Genomic DNA, 22,472 nt, shown 5'->3' with positions numbered 1-22,472 from the left:
TGCACTGCAGGATCTGCTCTACTGCTTTATGGTGGTACTGACAACTGTTGGGGCCCATGACACATCTACACCAAGCAGGATATTCCACTATGAAAGTGGTATGAAAGTGGTATACAGTATGTGTCATGGGCCCCAACAGTTGCCAGTGCACTTCAATACCGCTATAAAGTGGTAGTGTGGGTCCTACCTTTTATATACCACTTTCATACCACTTTCATAGTGGAATATCCTGCTTGGTGTAGATGAGCCCTAAGATTTAGCATCAGGACAGCAAAATAAGCAATGGCAGGCAGGACGTAAGTATAATTAGAGCTGCCAAGTCTACATCTTGACTGGTCTTCTGCACCTTTAAGAAGGTGGAAATTCCACCAGGCACAGTTTCTCGCATCACTGCAGCACTATCATGGGAAATGCTAAACTTGATGAAAACTTCCCTTCTAAGCATCTCTAAAAGGTACAGGAGTCTTGTCAAAGTATTGATTGAGGCATCCTCATTCAAATGTGTGATGTCTGTCAGGGATGCTTTAGGGTGGATTCCTGCATTGAGCAGGGGGTTGGACTCGATGGCCTTGTAGGCCCCTTCCAACTCTGCTATTCTATGATTCTATGATTCTATGAGTCTAGTCCCCTAAGCATGATGAAGGTTGTGTGGAACAGTTACATTCACAGTTTTCTTTGTGTCCACTGCATCCTGAGACTGAAAATCATAAAAACCCTCATGCTGGCTAGGCTACCAGTGTGTTAAATTTTCCTCCATTGGATAACTCAGCTTTAGGCCATTGCTAGACGAGGCCTTAGCACGGTGTGAGGCCCGGTCTCCCTCCTGTGCATCCAGATGACGCACAGGGGATTCCGGGGTCAGGCCGGGCTTAGACCTCGCTTGAACTGGCATAAGCAGATTCGCTTATGGTAGGGTGTCCATATGACCGGATTTGCCCAGATTTGTCTGGGTTTTTGATGGCAAATCCAGGAGGGGGAGGGGAAATCCGGATTTTTTTCAAAGAGCAGCTCTAATGTGAATTAACAAAAATGCTTATAACTCCGTCATTTTTTAAGATAAAGACGTGAAACTTGGCACAATGGTAGCTCTTAGGAAGGGCTTTAGTCATACCAAATTTGAAACAGATCTGTTCATCCATTGATTTTTTAGGATTTTTTTTAAAAATTGAGGTTTTAAAATTATTATTTTTAAATTGTCATCTTTAGAGATAAAGAGATGAAACTTTGCACCATGAAAGGATTTAGGTAGAGCTTTAGCCACACCAAATTTGAAGCAGATCCGGTCATCCATTGTATTTTTAGGAATTTTTTTAAAATTGAGGTTTTAAAATTATTATTTTTAAAATCGTCCTTTTTAAAGATAAAGAGATTAAACTTTCTACCTTGATAGGATTTAGGTAGAGCTTTAGCCACACCAAATTTGAAACCATTGATTTTTTAGGGATTTTAAAAAAATGAGGTTTTAAAATTATTATTTTTAAAACTTTCATTTTTAAAGATAAAGAGCTGAAAGTTGGCACCATGATAGCTTTTAGGTAGAGCTTTAGCCATACCAAATTTGAAACAGATCTGGGGCCTGAGGCCGGGGCTGTGGAAAGTCTAGCGACTTCCGTGGCTTTTCCCGGCTGCTCGCTTACTCGCGAGTAGCCTGGAGAAGCCACGGACTGGGCACAGCGCTCCATAGGACCGCTGTGCCCATCGGGCAGGGAGGGGGAAATCATGGGGGGGGGAGATGGGGGCCGGGGGAAAGACCAACCCGGCAGGAGAGAGGGGGCAGAAGAGCGGGCATGGGCCTGGCAAGCAGGGGGAGGACAAGCGAGCAAGCGGCCGGGGGTGCATCAGGCATTGTGGGGGGGAATCAGGGGCAGGGGGAGCAGGGGGGGCCTTTATTTTTTAAAAAAGCACTTACCTTCCCGACGGTGCGCTCCTGCACACATGGCCCTTTAAGGGGGGGGATTGGCGGACGCAACGGGGCTTCCCTTTGCCCCGTCGCGTGTTGACATGTGGAAAAGGGCGACGGCGCGCGCTAGTTGCAGTGCGCCGTCGCCCTGACTCCCGGCTGGATTATCAGGTAGGTCTAGCAAGGTCCTCAGTCTTCCCACCACCATAATTGTTTATGGTGAAGGAACTTTCATTCTTCCATTTACTCCAAATATGGTGAAAGGAACAGCTTAGGAAAATTCTAGTTTGATCACACTGAGCAAGAAACCCAATTTAGCTAGCCTAATGTTGAGAACCGATACCCAACAAAGGTTTCCCATCTAGTCTCCAAGCTTCTTCTGCAAGCCTCAATCCTTCTCTAGAGATGAGATGGCCTAGGAAAAGAACATCAGAGGAAATTTGTCCCCCCACACACTACAATTCCCTCCCAAGAACTACCCCCAACCCAAATTAAACCACTTATGATTATGAAATATTTTCTTTTCGAATGATGAATAAAATAATTTCTAAAAACTATGTAATAAGACTTGTATAGAAAGACTAAGGTTGCAGTTCTATGCCTGTTTAGACAGAAACATGCATGACTGGCCCTGCGAATACTGGGAATTGTAGGACTTTTTTTCTGTCTAAAGATGCCTAGGATGGCACCCTAAGAGATGTGAAATTTCTGGAAATGTATTTATTTATATTTGATTTGGACCCTGCCTTGCTACCAAGAAAAACAGCAATCCAGAAATTATGAAGCTATGGGGAGAATTTTTTTTTAAGCTTCTTCGTAAGATGTTCAGTATAGTTATTTCTTCCTTCCCTTATTAAAAGTATTGATCTGGAGGTTGTGGGCTCTCCCACACTAGAGGCATTCATGAGGCAGCTGGACAACCACCTGTCAGGTATGGTGTAGGGTGGATTCCTTCATTGAACAGGGGGTTGGACTCGATGGCCTTGTAGGTCCCTTCCAACTCTACTATTCTATGATTCTATGATCTAATGTTTTTCTTACTGATAGATATTTAGGGATGCTCCAAGTCATGCTCAATTTCCCAACAGGTGAGTAGAGTCACCATACCATAATGTGTAAGAAAATTTTAGAGCTGTGCATGGACCCCTGATCTGCTTTAGAGGCCAATCTGGAGCCCCTGAAGCAGCCCCGAACTGCCTTGGGGCTGCCTTGGGGGTTCCCGATTTGCCTCAGCATGGAAGCCAAGGTGAAATTCGGACCCTCCAAGGTGACTCAGGGTTTTCTGGGTGTTGGCTGCACAGCCCAGCACCCAGAAAACACTCCCCACTTACCTGGTGCCTCCGCCATCCTCCGCCCAAGACCGGTGCCAGACTATTTTGCGCCCTAGGCAAGGTGAGCTATTTTCACACACACCCCAAAATTGGCAACTTTGATTTTTAAGAACAGATGTTTTGTAGAAAAAAATAAGCACAAAACTTGAAACTGCTAAATTTATTTTAAAGTGCAAGAATAAGTAATAATCAAATTTTGATTATCTTTCACAAATACAAAAGAAAATATTTTGGCACATAAATAATTTTGAACTAAAGTGCGCTTGGTAAAAAGTATACCTCCGCCATTGGCAACACAACATTAAAAACTTTGACTTATACTATTAAGGTATGAAAAAGTCATTAAAAAAGGAAGAAAAAACCCCATCAGTCAGACACATCACACATGAACTGCAACCCCATGTGTAACCATGTTTGTCAGTTTTACTACAATCCCACCGACACGCACACTATCTGAGAGTACACTCAATAGGACTTTCTTCAGAATGGACATTTATAAGAGCATACTGTAAAAAAACCCATGAAACCTTAAAAGGGTAACAAATGTAAGGCTAAATTTATGCCACAATGTGTTAATCTTTAAGCTGCCACAAGGGCTCTTTGTTGTGGCAAAGGAGGGTATTAGTACAAAGCATAGTGTGGCACAATGCAATTACTTGCTGTTTAGCCATACCATTAAATACCAAGTTACACACAAAAAAGGACATAGCAGAGGATTAACACTGAAGACCCTTTAAAGGACACCCATCTCCTCTGCCTTCGTTAGCCTAAATTGATTTTTACCATTCAGGGTTTTTTTTTATTTATTTCATTTATATACTGCCCCTGGGTGGTTCACAAAACCAAAAACAGTAAACATCAAAAGTATAAAAAAAAATTAAAATATCAGAGACATAAAAACAACAGTATACAGCTAACAGGATTGGCTAAAACATCACAGAGCCCCTCTCTGCAGCAGGCTCAGGCACCGCCAGAAAGAAACTGGCAAAGTAAGGGGGACCAATGGCTACTATTGGCAGACTGGCAGTCCCAGAGCAAAGCTAACGAGGAAGAAACCAAGAAAATAGCTTACTTTCATGAGTGACGACGGCTGGTTGCCCTCGCCTTGCCTGGTGTTGCCCTTGGCTGTTCTCGCCTTGCCTGTCGCCTCGTGTTGTGGCTGTGGGAGGGGCGGGCAGCTTCCGGGCGTGTTCCAGAAGTATGAATGAACGTGTGTGCCGAGTGGAGCCCCCCCGCCCCCCCAGCGTCCCTGCTTTGATCGGCTGGGCAGGCGCAGGGCGGATCTCTCGCTCGCCCAGTCGTTTCTCTCTAGAGCTGCTAGAGCGGCTCTGGGAGCGGTGGGGAAGGGGGAGGGCGGCTTCCAGGTGCATTTCAGAAGTCCAAATATAGAGCACCACCGCCGCCCCTCCCCCAGCGTCCCCAATCGAATCCTTGGGCCAGGCAGCCGCCCTCACAGCCAACGCGCAGGTGAGTGCTGCGCCCGGCTGGCGGCACCCCTTCTGAGCTTGGCACTCTAGGCGGTTGCCTTAGTGGCCTCTATGGACGCACCGGCCCTGCCTCCGCCCCCTCCCTCCTCTCCCACTTACCTGTGCCTGCCGCTGCCACTGGCTTGCATCTGGCAGCTTCTAATCAAGGATGCTGAAGGCTGGAAGCAGGCCGCGGCCTGCTTCCAACCTTCAGCATCCTCGCGTAGAATCCACCGGACGCAAGCCAGTGGCAGCAGTGGCAGTGGACCCAGGTAATGGAGGAAGGGGGCTTACCTAGGTCCGCTGCTGCTGCCGCCGCTGCTGATTCACCTCCAGCGGCTTCTACTCAAGGATACTGAAGGCCAAAAGCAGGCCACGGCCTACTTCCAGCCTTCAACGTCCTTGTGGAGAAGCTGCTGATGCAAGTCAGCGGCAGCAGCAGTGGCAGCGGACCTAGTTAAGTGGGTAAGGGGGGAGGGGGGCTTATCTGTGTCCGCTGCTGGCTTGCATCCAGCGGTGGCAGAAGCGGACACAGGTAAGTGGAGAGGGGGGCTTACCTGCTGCTTCTGTCGCCGCCACCATCTTTCTTCTGGCAGCTTCCGGGGCTGCTGGAAATGAAAGGAAGTAGGCCGCACAATAACATAAAATCACATGGCCTACTCCCTTCATTTCCGGTGGCAGCACCGGAAGCTGCCGGAAGAAAGATGGTGGCGGCAACGGAGGCAGCAGGTAAGGAGATGGGTGGAGGGGGGGCTGACTTTGAAGCGCTGAGGTGGCCCGAAGCTTTGGAGCCAATTGGCTTCAGCTTCAGACCACCTCGGCATTCGCCTGAATCGCCTTGGATCTGGGTCAGAAGGCTCTGAACCACTCCGATCCGCTTCAGATTAGGATCTGAGGGGGTGCACAGCCCTAGAAAATTTGTATTTTTGACAGTTCGGCTTTTGTTTGATCAAGTAGTGTATTTCTGGAATTGTTATTGTTACATGCTGTAGCAGCCAATTAATGTAGTTCGAATCTAAAACTCACATGCGAAAGAAACACTGTAGGTTATCCTGCAACTGCCGCCAGATGCAATGGAACAGTCCTCAAAAACAACTTTGAGGGTTGGGTTTATAGAACACGCTGCTTGGGTCTACAGAACACACAGTTTTTAATAAATTAAACCTCACCAGTAGGGAATGCTGCTGCAGCTATAAATCGTCTTATAGAATAAATTCTCTATACTTAAAAGTAGCCTGTGGCATAGGCATAGAGTTTATTTATTTGTGATGTTTATTTATTTAAGATAAGTCACTACAATAATAATAATAATAATAATAATAATAATAATAATATAATAATAAAATAAAATCCCAAAGCAGATATTGACATCGCCACCAAAGACAACCTTTCAAAATGAACGTAAATAAGATGTTCATTAATGGAAATTATTTACAAAAAATAGGTTGAGATTACTTAAAGGTTCTTAAATTAAATATGGTTGCTTACTATTCCTAAACTGAGTCTTTCCGAGCTAAACAAAATCTCAGTAGCTTTTCCTTCAGAACAGATTTCCCTAAACTCCAGCTTACAAACAGGAACAGGTTTAAGAATTTCTTTACTCTTCCTTACAAACAAGAACAGATGCTGTATACAAGTTTTCCTCTCCCTCCAGTTCTTCCTGCTTCTTTCTGATTCCAGGAGGATCCAGATGTTTTCGGGACTACTTGCTGAAGTTCCCTCTGGTCAGACATAAAATATGACATAAGTTCCCTCTGAAGTTCCCTCTGGTCAGACATAAAATATGTATCACTTGATTAGCTCAGAGTTTGGTATATTATATTTAAAAGTATAGTTTATTCACACAATAATTGCAAACTTACTGAGTTTACTTTTTAAAGTTTTTCATCATAGGCCACAGCTAGACCTAAGGTTTATCCTGGGAACATCCAGGGTTCGCCCCTGCCTGAGCACTGGATCCCCTGTGTATCACCTAGATGAACAAGTTTCACCCCTGGACGATCCAGGGATAAACCTTAAGTCTAGCTATGGCCATAGTCTCTGTGGATCACATAGATGAGCTGCCTGGAGGCCTGCATGGAGCCTCAATTCCAGAAACTTCCATAGCTGAGGAAACATTTTTGGTAGGGAACACTCCCCCATCACCCTACTGTGCATCTCCCTCTGGGTTCCCTCCCGTTCCTTCAGTTCTCTTTCAACTGCCTTGCTGAAAGGAAACCTCATCAGAAACTTGGGCCTTAGCTAGACCTACTGTTTAATCCAGGATGGAGGAGGGAAGATCTCGCATTGTGTTTAACATGAGATCCCTCCTCTGTTTACACGTGAGGCGCGACGACCTCAGGGAGAGAGGCGTTGCGCCCGCCATTAATTTTTTTTAAAGAGGACAGAGCACACGAACGCTTGTGCGCTGAAGGTAAGTTTTTTTTTAAAAAAAAGTAAGTACTTCCCCAATGGGCACAGTGCTCCTGAGGAGCGCTGCACCCGGCTCTGCGCGAGTAATAGCGCAGAGCCGGGTCAAACCGTGGCAATGGGCCACACGTTCCGGGGTCTCAGGCTCATCCCGGGACCTCAGAAAAAGCGGGACCAAAGGGGAGGGCTCTATCCCGGGGCAAGGGAGGGATCATCCCTCCCTGATCCCAGGATCCCCTGTGCGTCATGTGGACGCACAGGGACGATCCCAGGGTTTGCACCGTGATAAAGCCCACTCTAGCTAAGGCCTTGGTTGTCTTTGGAGAGTTTGTTTGCTGTTAGCTGAGGGGGTTGTTGCTTATTTTAACCCTTCCTTCTCTTCAGTCAGTTTTTCTTCTGTCTGCAATATACTTACATATATAAGAGTTTTTAGTTAGTTTTTTTGCACTTCTTTTTCATGATCTTTGATTGCTGTGAGGGATGGATGGCCCTTAAGGCCCCCTTTCATAAGTGGACAGTATGGCAGAAAGTTGCCCCCATTGACAGACATTTGCTTTGTTTATTTTATCTGAGGAGGCTCGTGTTGTCAAGATTTGCTACCGTTTTGTGGGATTTACAAAACAAACGAAGGATAATTACTTAGATCACCTGAAGATGGTTTTGTGGATGAGGGCTTTGGAAGCTGTGGGTTTGGCAAAAACAACAACTGCAATGCAGAAGTCACAGGCTATGTTGGAGAGAGTGCAACCGTCCTCTCCTGTACACCCTTGGACTCCGACTCTAACCATGTGTTGGACCAATCTGTCTATTTCACTGATCTCACCCAAAGTCCAATAATTCCTCAAAGCTGAAACTCTGACTTGGCCCCATTGCTTCTTCATTCTTCTGCCTGTTCCCTCATCTTTGGATCTCTAATGTCTTATTTCCTACCAAATTGCATGCAAATAATGTTCAATTCCTGGATTCTCAGCATTGTACAATTCAGCTACAAGATAGAGTTTGAAGTCCTTCCTCTTGTCTATAAAGTGAGGGGGTGTGTGGTTCACTGCAGTGGACCTGGAAGATACTTTTTTCCACATAGCTAAAAGGGACTCCTACCAAAAGTATTTCAGGTTCATCATTGCTATGGAGCTGTTGCAGTTCAGAGTGCTTCCTTTTGGGTTGCCACTGCCCTGAGAGTGTTTACAAAATACATGGCTGTAGTGTCTGCATACCTTCGACTACAGGGTGTGGAAGTCTACCCTTATTTGGATTATTGGTTGATAGTAGCATCATCCAGGAAGCATCTGTTGCAGACAGTATCACTTGTCCAAAATCTTTCAGATTCTCTGGTCCTCATCATCTATGAGAAAAATCCAAACTTGAACCCACTCAAGTAATACTTTTTATCAGGGCAGTGAGAACTTTCCTTCCTTGGGACAGGGCCATCGCTATTCTAGATTTGGTGTGTGAGCTCATCCACAATCGTGGGATGACAATGTTCCACATACAGAGATTACTCAACCTCATGGTGCTGTGTGCAGGCCCATTCCCTTTGGCATTCACACGTGCTGGCAAACTGACACGAGACACATCGGTGAGACTTCTTTTTATTGAGAAAATCTCACGCTAACAGGCTTAATGGTTACACATTCCAAAAACACATTTAAAGCTGTGTAAAGCATGGTCAGAATGCTTTAGGCTCCATGCTTCAGGCAATCACAAAGGGAATTCTTGAAAGGCTTAACAAAACATCCCAAGGCAGCTAGTCCAAACGCGGCCACACGTGTGTAATTCAGGGAACATGGTGAAAGGTTAAACAAGATCACGGGAAGGGTGAAATCCCAGGCACAGAAGCCTCAGGCTTTCTGCTTAGCATTGGCAACTCCCTGCTACCTGAGTCTGGCAGAGAGAGAAAGAGATCACGCACCAGTCAATCCTGGCCTGCCGTACGCTGAACTGACATGGTAGGCATGATCACAGGAAAGGGAAATATCTCAGGCACAGGAACACCCCTGCATGTAACATTAGCTCCAGGGGAGCTCTCTGCCACCTGAGTCTGGCAGGGAAGAAATCTAACAGTCCCACCCAGCCTGCCATATGCTGAGCTGACCAGGGAAGGTACCATCTCAGGCACAGGAACTCCCCTGCATGTAAAGTTAGCTCTGGGGGAGCTCTCTGTCACCTGAGTCAGGCCACATACACACAATCCACAGCAAAAGCAAGTTCAAATCTGAAAAGCCTCACAGTACTTTTCATGGCACAGTCCTTAGAAATCCAGAGTCCAAATAGTAGCAAGTCCATGTGCAGAGTGCTTTCAAAGTCTCAATCGGAGATGGAATCCAAACAGGAGGGATTTCAGGCCTGGCATTGAGAGATGAAACCTAGCAAAACTCTTTATTTTTGCTCCAGCTTATAAAGGATTGTTCAAAGCCCCTTGACAGACAGGTCCTCTGACCTGTAAACCATGCCCATGTGCCAACAGGGCGGTACTGCACAACCCACTAAGGGGATGCTACAATCTGAGTGACATTTTCAAACAGCGGCCCTCAAGTTCCCAGAGAACCTTTTAGAGCTTCAAGGCTACTCCTCTGAGAAACTTTGGCAAAGATAAGCTTGCAGAGACATTGACATTCTAAAACTATTCCTAATAAATCTACCTACATTCAACAAGGCCTCCAGACTTATACCAGACACATGCCATCGATGGTCGCCATAATGGCCTGGGCAAGACTCCGAATGAAGCCGTTGCAGTGCTGATTTTGAAAGTATTCAAAGGGAATACCAATGCCTGCAGAATTTGTGTATCACTACCGATGGCACTGTTAAAGTGTCTTTTATGGTGGACAGATTGTATAATCTGCTTCAAGGCATGCCTTTTGTCGACTTCCCCAACCTTAGTAATGGACGCATTGCTAGTGGACTGGGGAGCGCACTGTGGCCCTCTTCAGATCCAGGGTGAGTGGCACGGTGTATAGAGAAGTCTCTCTTCACCATTCTGCAGCCAAGATTATTTTCTTGGCTCACCGCTTTGACCATGTTTCTCCTTTGGTGAAATCTCTCCATTGGCTTCCAATTCCTTCTTTTGCTGACATTTAAAGCGCGCCTTCTTATCTCTCCTCTCTCATTTCACTCTACCATCCCCCTCGTATCCTCCGTTCTTCAAATGCTATGTTGCTCTCTCGCCCAAGAGTTTCTATCTCTCTTTCCTGGCTTCGCCCGTTCTCTTTGGCTGCCCCGTTTGCTTGGAATGCTCTTCCAGAGAATCTACGAACTACGAGTTCCATCTTAGATTTTAAAACATGATTGAAAACTCATCTGTTTTCTATAGCTTTTGGTATTTTAGCCTGATTTACTGTTCTCATTGCTATGATTATTCCCTTATTTCTGTTTTGTGTAACCCCTTCCCCCCTTTATATGTTTTAATGTGATTTTAGATGGTAAGCCTCTAGGCAGGGTATTGCTGTTTTATTTGTATATTCTGTACAGCACCAAGTACATTGGTGCTATAATAATAATAATAATAATAATAATAATAATAATAATAATAATAATTAAAGGTTTTTCAGGGTTCACTCATCCAGTTATGTGTCATTTTCTATGTGAACTTAAAAATCTTGCTTTTCCAGTTCAGAATCCTGTTCCACCATGGAGCTTGTCAGTTGTTTTTAAAATGTTAACTTCTAAACCATTGAGACCGATAGCAAAGACTGATCTTTGACTTCTTTCTTGAAAGGTGGCCTTTTTGAATACTATCAGGTTGAGTGAGCTTGCAGCACTCTGAATAGATCCTTCTTATCTGGTTTTCCACAATGGCAAAGTCATCCTTTGTCAGATTCTTAACTTTTGCCAAAAGGCATCTCTGATTTTCACGTGAATCAGGGTATAGTGCTATACCTTCGTCTCAATTAGAAACCATCTTACATTTTTTGGGTGTTCAGCGTGCACTTGCATTATACAAAGCCCAAATGGAAACGTTTTCTAAATCTCAAGGCTTTTTGTGTGCTATGGGGATTCCTAAGAAGGACTTGCCAATATAGTCTTGCTTTGTGGATCATGCACACCATCAAGTTAGCCTATCAGCTGGTGAGATGAGTGAAAAGGCTCATTCGAAAAGGAGTGTCTCCACCTCAACTGCCTTCAAGAGGGTAGTGTTGATACCAGATATGTACAGGGTGGCAACGTGGTCGAGACCGTCGTCCTTCATCTCACACTATAGATGTAAAGTTCAATCCTGAGAGGATTGCAGTTTTGGTCATGCGGTTCTCTCATCAATCCTTCAGTAAGATGTCATCTCTGACAACTACCCTCCTCCAGTAAGTCAGTTTGTTAATTGCCTGTATGTGTGATGCACAGAGACCATGAAGAAGGAAGTCGCTTACCTGTAATTGTACTTCTTTAAGTGGTCATCTGTGCATTCACACAACCAACCCACTGTTCCCACTTTGGATTCCGAATCAAAGCTCTGCGCAGGCACAGAGCCCATATGTGTGAAGGCACAGATGACCACTTGAAGAACTACAGTTACAGGTAAGCAACCTGCCTTTATTATTTTAATGATACTTCTATAAGCAAACCAAGGTATACATTTTGACCCCGTTCCGATGACACCATTAACCATTTTGTGGTTAAGCAGCATTATTAACAGTGTCATGCGTTTTTCTTAACCAGGCACACCTGTTAACCACATTGTGGGCAGCCTCACTAACCCTGTTATGCAGCATGGTTAGCGGCTCTAAGTTTGGCATGTCATCTAACACTCTCCTGTAGTTAACAGCCTCTAGTAAGAATATAGAGAGGCCTAAATAGCCCTGACTCTGCCAGTGCTTGGACTGCTACTGCAGCTGCCATTTCACATTATTGGCTTACTTTTTCTTGCAAAAAAATGTACTTTAAAGGGCCAAGTATTGAATCTACTACTGTTTTATTCCCCACCCCCCGGCACTTCCCCCATATTAACTTGCCCGGTGTCATACCTTGTCCTGATACTAGGGTGACCCTATGAAAAGGAAGACAAGACAAGAATACAACTGTATCTTTAACAGTTGTATTGAAAAGGGAATTTCAGCAGGTGTCATTTGTATATATGGAGAACCTCGTGAAATTTAATCTTCATCACAACAGTTAAAGCTGCAGGAGCTATACTAGAGTGACCAGATTTAAAAGAGGGCAGGGCACCTGCAGCTTTAACTGTTGTGATTGTTAGAAACATGATTTGAAATGAAATTGCTTGGACAAAGTGGTAAAAGTTAACACTCTGATTTTATTTAACAGAATTGCAAGTCTGGGTGCCTAAGCTAGATAGGCACACCCACCAGCTGATGTGAAGCTATTTTATACCCTTAACTCGGCCAAAGTGGTCCCTTCCCTGATTACCCATTGGTCAGGTATTCCAAGGGTTACAGCCTATCCCAGTACGCCTTGTAACTCCTCCCTTGTTTACCTCCCTGCCTCCCATGAGGTCATGAGTTCAAACAACAGATGTTTTTCTCTTCCGTTATCATAACCACAAGGCCATAAATTCTGACAGTTCACATAGGTATTTAACCTCAAAATCATAAATTCCGACAGTTCACATAGGTATTTAACCTCAAAATCATAAATTCTGACAATTAAGAAAGGGAGCTCCAGTAAGTCTGACACCTAATTCCGTTACTCATGTAATCTCTGCTATAAAAAAATAACCCTCCTGCTAGGTCATGCCCCCATGTTTTTCTCTCAGCTATTTTCTTTGTTTTCATTATCTTTAGCTAAAAAAAGACCTTTCACCTGGTGTATTTCCTTGTCTTTCAATAACATTGCTTTTAGCTGTTAGCCCTTTCAGAACCAAAAACTCCTTATAATCATGTTTTAATAATGCATTAGCTGTTATATTTATCTCTACAGCATCCATACAACATCCCCTCCCTTTTGGTGCTTGACTTTCCTTTCAATGGGCGAGTTTCCCACCTCTTATTTCTCACCCAGGTTTCCCACTGAACTGTGGGAAATGAGAAGCAAGAGAGGTGTGTGTGTGTGTGTCAAGCGCCTGGTGATTTAACCAGCGGTTAGGGCTCGTCTTTACCTCTTGAGCAAGCAACCTTACCTAAATGGGACTTTTTCTCTCCTACTTAGGAGTAGGGAGTTTATTCTACTCATCTAAATCACTTAGAAATCACCCAAGGGTGGCATTTTGGGAAAGGGAAATGAGGAATTTTGGAAGAAGGACGGGAGAGAAGAGATGGGGCAAAGGGAGTAGTGGGAAATCAGTTATTTCCCTTTTAACAAAGGTAGCCAAGGTAACTGAGCATTCAAGTCTCTCTAAAGCATTAGTAAATTCAATTACTTTTGAAAATTCTATACATGTTACACAATTCTTAACTAAGTCTCAGGATGCAATTGGCTTAGCACCATAAGATATCCACACTCTATTTTTCAACTTCTCCATCTTTTCTTTGACAGCTATATTTTTGAATTTAAGATTCTTTCAAGCAATTTCACAATGAGAGGGCCATTTGTGTTTTTCATGACACAACTGTCATGAAATTCTTAAGTTCACAAATTAGTCTAGCTATGTAGCAAATTGAAAAGGAACATTGAACACTGGTGTGGATATCTATAGATAAGCCCTTTGCTTATCAAAAATAATCTATTTTATGCTTCATACCTGGGACTGAACAAACACAACCTCTATTAGGGAGGTTGTGGTCTCTCCTACACTGGAGGCATTCAAGAGGCAGCTGGACAACCATCTGTCAGGGATGCTTTAGGGTGGATTCCTGCATTGAGCAGGGGGTTGGACTCGATGGCCTTGTAGGCCCCTTCCAACTCTGCTATTCTATGATTCTCCATTACAAGTATTTACTTCCTCTTTTCTGTCAGCTTGACGAAACCACAACATTTCCTGCTACAAATTTTTCTCTGGGTATGCTTTTTTTGCAATCTGGTGTTGTCAAGGCAACCTCAATCCTGCTTGGGAGTGGTTAACTCCTAAATTTCAACTTCTTAATCATGTGGATCTCAGATATGTTGTTTTCAACAAAGAAAACAAGATACTTGGATTCAAGGTAATAGATTTATCTGGATTCTCCATGCAATATCTATTCATATCAAGTCAATCTCTGATTTGACAAAAAAACCTTTTTCTACATACAAAGCAGATGCAACACTCGCTCCCAGACAAGGCGGAAACATGCCACTGGCTGCTGCTGAACAATCACACCACAGTCAGCCATGTCAATACAAAAGAAATCATTTTTCTTTTGTAAGTTGGCAAGCTCAATGCAGGAGTTTGGGGTGTTTTACTTCAACCACAAATCCACTCCAACCACGCCAAATGCTAACACTCTAAACTGGAGGGTGTAGTCCCTGGGGCCCGGGACTGCTCATCTCCTGTCCCTGGAACCTGTGTTTCATGACAGCCTCCACCTTGACTCCACTTCTCTGCCCCAGCCAGCACTAGTTTCGGAAATGGCTTTTCTTTTTACAGTAATAACATTTAGGTCCATCTCCTCGGCTTCTTTGAGGCCCCTCCCAAAAGGCCCGAAGCCGCTGCAACTGCCTAGTTCACAGCTCTGTTTCTAACTGTTCCCTCTCTCCTCACATATCATCCCAGCACCTGGGCAGGATCACCACTGCTCCAAAGCACTCCAAAGTGCCCCCTAACAGTTCTGACAACTGTTGGGGCCCAGGACACACTGCATATACAGTTTCAAAAAAACAAACAAACAAAAAAAACACGTTTTCAAAGTGTTTCAAAGCGCCTTAAAAGCAGTAGTGCAGATTTCTCTAAAATTTCACTGAGAAGCTCATTCAGGAGCAAATCAGTTATTTGCCAGGCGATGTGTGGATCACCTAATAGCACATTTCATCCAGATCTGTTCTTAGATGTGCTTTCATCTTTAAACTGTTTTGTATCTAGTCAGGGCTGGTGCCAGACTATTTTGCGCCCTAGGCAAGGCGAGCTACTGGCACCCCCCGCCCCCAATTGGCAACTTTGATTTTTAAGAACAGATGTTTTGTAGGAAAAAAAAAGCATGAAATTTGAAACATAAGAACATGAAAAGAGCCATGCTGGATCAGACCAAGAGTCCAAGCAGCACTCTGTTCACACAGTGGCCAACCAGCCATCAGCCAGGGATGAACAAGCAGGACATGGTGCAACAGCACCCTCCCACCCATGTTCCCCAGCAACTGGTGCACACAGGCTTATTGTCTTGAATACTAGAGATAGCACACAACCATCAGGGCTAGTAGCCATTGATATATCCTTTACCTCCAGGAATTTATCCAACCCGTTTTTGAAGCCATCCAGATTGGTGGCCATCAGTACATCTTGTGGTAGTGAGTTCCATCCTGGATCTCCCACCACTCAGCTTCATTGGATGACCTCACTGGGTTCTAGTATTTTGAGAGAGGGAGAAAAATGTCTCCCTATCCATATTTTCCATACCATGCATCATTTTGTACACCTCTATCCTGTCTCCTCTCAGCCTCCTTCCCCCCCCCCAAAAAATCTGACAACTGGTCTGACATAGGATTTCTCTTTCTTGTCTTACCACGGTGGAGGTCTGCTTTTATTAAAGCAAGTTCTCCAGTGGGGAAGGGTTTTCTAGCTAGACCGTGAGGCCTAAGTAATCTCTGTTCAAAATTCTAATTATTAGCTGAATTCTAAAGCTGGTAAGCTCTGACTGGAGCTTGATTTGGGGCAGCAAAATTTTAGCACAGGAAACAATTTACAGGGAGCATTTTTAATGTTAGAGTCTATTAAACTTCTCACTTTTTCTATCATGACTCTTTGGATCTTGGCCAAGGACTCCAGCAAGGACAAGTCCAAATAGAATGCTTGCATTTGCTTTTCAAAGACTTTTCAAGCTCACTGTTCAAGTAGCCCATCACATTTGGTTGGGCCACCTGTCCAGCAAATAACCTAGCATTTTTATTTCTGGGAGTTGGCATGTCGGCTTGAAGTCTTTTTTACTTCTGGCAGTCTAACCACAACTGCTGCTAGTACAGGAAAAGGAGAGGGTTTCCCCCCCTTCTAAATAATGTTTCAAGTGCGTGAGCCTGTCTGTTTCAAATATACCTTCGGTAGGCTACGGTAATGTGGGTTACTCTGGTGAAGAGTGGCCAATTTTCTTGGCTCAAAGTCACTAATCTTTTTAACTTCAATTTAAATGACATCTTATAGATCTTACATGTTTTCTTTATAGTGTTTTTGCTGTTTCTGGGCAGCCTGACTTTAACTTGGTGAATCTAACTGCGATGTTCTCACAACCACAATCAAACCACATACAGGGCTCTCGTACATGGCAATTTCCAGGTTTTGACACAGCTGGAGTTCTATTTCTTCTGTTTTATTTTCTCCTTCCTCCTCTGCCCTCCCTGCTCGTGGTGCATTTAGCACTATGTTACCAGCTTGGTTAGGCAGAGGTACATAAGGAGGAGGCAGGCAATTTAAGGGTTCCTATTTTAAATTCAGGATTTTAAATTCAGGTGTCTTTGGTATTTTGACTTGCTTCTTCTTCCTGTGGATTTTTAGGGGTATTAACTGCACCTTATTATCCTTGGTCATCCAACAGGAGGCATACCTTTTCTTGTGATCCTGGAGTTTTATTGTTAACATAGAAGTTTAAAATCTGACACAACCAGGCTTCATCAGACCCAGGCCATTTAAAACAATACCTAATCATTTTATCCTTCCCTCTTGTACAAGATAAATATTCCTAGGATTTCAACATCCTCCTCAATGGACTATCTGGAGGTATGTCATGGAAGGACACATTGTTACCAAGTCCTTTCCCACTTTTGGCCAATTTATTTCCTATTGTGGACCCCGGGGCTAAGCAAGAACTGCAAAACGTTAACCCGGGTTGTAGATTCTACTTGGGGCTAAGAAAACCACAAAACGTCTACCCAAGAATGCCTTGGGGCTAAGCGAGAACCACAAACGTCTAGCCAAGATGTGGATGTGTCACACAGCAGTCAATTTCTCAATCACTTCATCTGTCTCCGGCCATTCTCCTCGCGGACAAAATGGAAACGCGGATTCGAGACTCCACACTCACTTCGTGCCTCTTGGGCACATCTCAAACATCAGTGAACACACTCCACTCCACAGTCCACCCCCGACCACCAAGGCAATACTTAATAGTCAGTTTTCTTACCTTGGTTCGTGCACGAAGTTGCCTGGTCGCTGCAGTGCCTACGTTTTGGATCCCTGAGTGGTTTCACCAGTCCAAATGATCCAGGAGTTTTTGCCAGTCACACCACTGACAACCAGTGTCGCCCAAAGGGACTGCTAGAACTCAGCAGGACGCGTCTTCCCTGTATCTGGCACCAGCCGCCAGCGGCCAGCGGCACTAGCCGGCGGCGGCCAGCGAGCCCCCAAATTGTTAGAAACACAATTTGAAATGAAATTGCTTGGACAAAGTGGTGAAAGTTAACACTCTGATTTTATTGAACAGAATTGCAAGTCTGGGTGCCTAAGCTAGATAGGCACACCCACCAGCTGATGTGAAGCTATTTTATACCCTTAACTCGGCCAAAGTGGTCCCTCCCCTGGTTACCCATTGGTCAGGTATTCCAAGGGTTACAGCCTATCCCGGTACACCTTGTAACTCCTCCCTTGTTTACCTCCCTGCCTCCCATGAAGTCATGAGTTCAAACAACAGATGTTTTTCTCTTCCGTTATCATAACCACAAGGCCATAAATTCTGACAGTTCACATAGGTATTTAACCTCAAAATCATAAATTCTGACAGTTCACATAGGTATTTAACTTCAAAATCATAAATTCTGACAGTTCACATAGGTATTTAAACTCAAAATCATAAATTCTGACAATTAAGAAAGGGAGCTCCAGTAAGTCTGACACCTAATTCCGTTACTCATGTTATCTCTGCTATAAAAAAAAAACCCTCTTGCTAGGTCATGCCCTCATGTTTTTCTCTCAGCTATTTTCATTGTTTTCATTATCTTTAGCTAAAAAAAGACCTTTCACCTGGTGTATTTCCTTGTCTTTCAATAACATTGCTTTTAGCTGTTAGCCCTTTCAGAACCAAAAACTCCGTATAATCATGTTTTAATAATGCATTAGCTATAATATTTATCTCTACAGCATCCATACAATCTATTGGCCATATCTCTTTACAATATACTCATAACATTGAAAAAGCAACATATTTTTCTATATCTAACATGATGAAGAGGAAATTTCACCAGGTTCTCCATATATACAAATGACACCTGCTGAAATTCCCTTTTCTATGCAACTGTTAAAGATACAGGAGCCCTGTCCTCCTTTTCATATGGTCACCCTACCCGATACCCCTCAAGATGGCCAATGGGAAATATTAGACACTGCCCCACCTTCGGGGTGGGGAAAAACCCCTCATAAGTCCTGACCTCCTGTAGTGTGGGGGATGCCTAATTCTGCTGGGTGATCTTATAGTGGAGGAATCGCTAACTTTACAGACCATTTAATACAAGTAACGGCTACTGATACTGCAGATTGACTTAAATTGGCAGTCGCAACTGCCAGGGCTCCTAGTGCAAGGACTGCTGGGATATGGGTCGGAGGTTTCGTAGGACTCAGGAGCTCATCTAACGAGTTTGTGGTTAGCATGTGGTTAAGGAAAACTTAACCACAAAAGGGTTAATGTATTCCGCATGTGGTTAGCATTAACCACAGGTGAACATGGTTAAGATAACCACAAAGCCCTGAGTGTCCTCTGAACAGGGCCAATATCATTTATGTTCCTAAAGAAGCCTTTGCCTTCCATTTGTTTTGAACTACAACACCCTGATTTCCTGACCATTGTCCATGCTGCCTGGGATGGATGTGAATTGAAATCCAAAACATCTGAAGGGCTCCAGGTTGGGAAAGGCTGTCCTAAAGCAATAAAGTGACTAGATCTGTAAAGAGCAGTAAAAAAATGCTTATTTTTTCATTTCCTCCAAATATCTGATTTTTCCTGGGGGAAAAACATTGTTTTCTTCATGGCTTCAAAATTCCTGGAAATTTTACATCTCTACCCTTCTCTCTCCAACCCAATGCAGGAGATGCCTGCTCTTATCTCTGATTGAAACCACTGAAGAAAAATAACTTTTGTTCACCACACTGCAGGGAAACCCACACTGGGAGATAAGGGGGGGAGGGGATGTAAGGCCATTTAAACTTTAAATACCCTGCTCTTGAAAGAATATTTGAACTTTTAAATACCTGCTCTTTCAATGCATTTAACAAGTAAAGGTTAACTAGTCCTGTAAGGAGTAGCCATGGAAACCAGAAGCTTATGTTTGTATGTTTGTTTGTTTGCTTGTTTTTAAATGTTTTTATTGATTTTCTATAACTACATAATAACCATACTTCTAAGCAATACAAACAGTATTATTATTATTATTATTATTATTATTATTATTATTATTATTTATATAGCACCATCAATGTACATGGTGCTGTACAGAGTAAAACAGTAAATAGCAAGACTCTGCCGCATAGATATATAATAATAACCCCATAATACATAATAATACATATGTAAACAAACTAATAAACATACATTCCCTTCACTTAATTCTGCTTTGATCTAATCATTGATTAACATTAAAGTGCACCCCCCAACCCAGGGATCTTATTCTGATTTCCAAAATCTCATTGATTCTTCTGGAGGTGTTTTCCCTCTCCCCCTTAATAATACAAAGTCCAAAAACTGTTTCCATTTTACTTCAAAATCATTTGTTTTTGTCATTCCTCTTCTAACTCTGATGTTACATGATAATTTATCATTAATAGCAATATCCCATATTTCTTTATACCAATCTTCTATATGATAATCCCCTTGAACCTTCCAGTTCCTGGATATCATTAATCTTGCGGCTGTTAACAAATTCGTTATCAATTCTTTTACAGTATCTCTTGATTACATTTCAATTCACCATACACAGAAGCTTATGTTTTAAAAGTCCATTTCTATGGCTTACTCCTGACTAGGCACCCATAGAACTGTGCTTTGTATGCTTTGTGGGGAAATATCCAAATTGATACAAAGTACCTCTGGCCCCACACATTTTGCTTTAATCTTGCCATATCTCATCCTCTGTGCCCTTAGTCCCACTGATTGCTGGAGTGCAGTCCTGGGACCCTTTTTATTTATTTATTTATTTATTTATTACATTTTTATACCACCCAATAGCCAAAGCAATCTAGGCAGTTCACAAAAATTAAAACCATAATAAAACAACCAACAGTTTAAAAACACAAATACAAAATACTATTTCTAAATTGGAATTCGCCCCTTGGGTACCTTAGTACTACAGGGACCAGATGAGCTGAATCTACACTCTTAGACCCCATAAATATGAACCTTCTGGCTGTCCACAAATCCATCAATGTGTTGTGTAACCCTCTTAACAAGTCCCATTTTTGCTCTCTAGGGCCGATGTTATGGAGGCCGTTGTAAAACTAGGGACCGCCAATGCAATGTATTATGGGGACATGGTAAGTACTGAACTTCCTCCTTAGATGTGTTGGGGATGCTATTGTGAAGCTTGGATTCATATGACAGCATATGCCTATAAACATTAGTGGAATAGAATTTCCAGCTCCTGCCCTCTAGCTTAAAAACAAGAAGGGCAGGAAGAATGTATTGTCTCCTAATTTCACATTTAGTGGGGGCATCACTAAAAGTCCTGCTTGATACAGCAGGTGGGAAAGAAGGGTGGGGGAATGGATTGTTCCAGCTCTGGCCTGGAAACTTTAGACTTGGCAACTTTAGTTGGAGGTGGTGAATCGTTTGAGTCAGTGGGGACAGTGTAAGATAATCCTGAGGCTGACAAGGGCTGAGGTTCATGAGGGTTCAGCACCAGCACTGGTCAGTATGTAGACATGGCTTAGTCAGCCTTCCCTTTCACTACCACCCCCAAAAGATGTTTACAAAGAACAGAAGCTGTTGTCACACAGAGGAGAGCCAGGATCTCTTCTCAATCCTCCCAGAGTGCAGAACACGGAATAACGGGCTCAAGTTAAAGGAAGCCAGATTCCAGCTGGACATCAGGAAAAACTTCCTGACTGTTAGAGCAGTATGACAATGGAACCAGTTACCTAGGGAGGTTGTGGGCTCTCCCACCCTAGAGGCCTTCAAGAGGCAGGTGGACAACCACCTGTCAGGGATGCTTTAGGGTGGATTCCTGCATTGAGCAGGGGGTTGGACTCGATGGCCTTGTAGGCCCCTTCCAACTCTGCTATTCTATGATTCTAATCCAGAGAGACAGAGAGGTGGGAGGGGAAGAGATGGATTGTTTCTCTGTGATGTTCAGCCAATGTTTCTCTGTCTGTCTGTCTGTCTGGGCTTGGCTCTGATTCCTTCTTGCATCTTCATCCTGGTTGCTCCAGTGCCATGCCAAAAGCAGGGGGAAAGGACTTTGCAACATTTCAAGGAATTGGAAGAATAATTTAAAGAAATGATCCAATTATTTATTTATAAACATTTATATACTATCTTATTTGCTAAAAAGCCATCAAGGCAGTGCATAACAATTAAAAAATAAAACCTTAAAACAATGAAAAACAAAACATTAAAATATTAAGATAACTACATAATGTAAAAGACTAGATTAAAAGCTTGCATCTTCACTCCCTTTTGAAAAGCCAAGGGAGTGGGAGCCAATTGTAGTTCTTGAAGGAGCATCTGTTGCGGTCCGCCGAAAGCTTCACCTGAGGCCGAGGCTCAAACCAGAAGAGCAGGCCACAAGTGCGGCCTGCCCTTCCACTTTGAGCCTCGGCCTCAGGTGAAGCTGCTGCTGGAACGCGACAGATGCAAGTAAGTGGTGTGGGGGAGGGGGGCCTTACCTGGCCCCACAGCCACCGCCACAGTCCATGCGGCGATGGTGGCAGAACCAAGTAAGGGGCAGGGGGGAGGGCGGCTTACCTGGCTCCATCGCAGTCCAGTGGTGGCTTCAACTGAGGCTGAGGATTCGAACTGGACGACCAAGCCGCCGGACCATGACGAAGGCAGGTAAGTTTTGAGGAGGTAGGGGGGCCTTACCTGGCACCACTGCCACAGAGCTCCGATTCGGATCCGGAGCTCCACAGTGGAGCAGAGTGGACCATAGGCAGATCGACACAGGGCAGAGCAGATGCAATCCGGAAGTTGCGGATCTGGAGCGGATCGGGGGGGCATGCACAGCCCTACTTGCCAGGTGTGCTGTCTCCCTGGAGAACAGATTAGAGATGTGACTAAAGGGTAACTGAAGCTCATAAAGCCCATGGACACATACACTTTACTTCTCATCCATGTGGGAACAAATGATGTCGCCAAGTGGAGCTATGAAGAAATCATGTCAGACTTTGAAGCTCTAGGAAGGAAACTGAAGAACTTTGGGGCTCAGGTAGTTTTCTCATCCATC

The 22,472-nt window shown here is 43.8% G+C and overlaps 1 protein-coding gene across 1 annotated transcript in view; it reads left to right on the top strand.

Moving 5' to 3' along the window:
• Positions 1–22,472, top strand: part of ADAM11 (ADAM metallopeptidase domain 11) — a 167,558-nt gene that overhangs the window by 123,211 nt on the left and 21,875 nt on the right. The window contains exon 20 of the mRNA XM_063133045.1: positions 20,502–20,565. Coding sequence (XP_062989115.1) covers positions 20,502–20,565 — 64 coding nt within the window. The remainder of the gene's footprint in view (positions 1–20,501; positions 20,566–22,472) is intronic.

This window comes from Elgaria multicarinata, chromosome 1, assembly GCF_023053635.1.
Source record: "Elgaria multicarinata webbii isolate HBS135686 ecotype San Diego chromosome 1, rElgMul1.1.pri, whole genome shotgun sequence".
In the NCBI taxonomy this organism is placed as follows: domain Eukaryota; kingdom Metazoa; phylum Chordata; class Lepidosauria; order Squamata; family Anguidae; genus Elgaria; species Elgaria multicarinata.
This window is presented reverse-complemented; position numbering and strand designations above follow the sequence as displayed.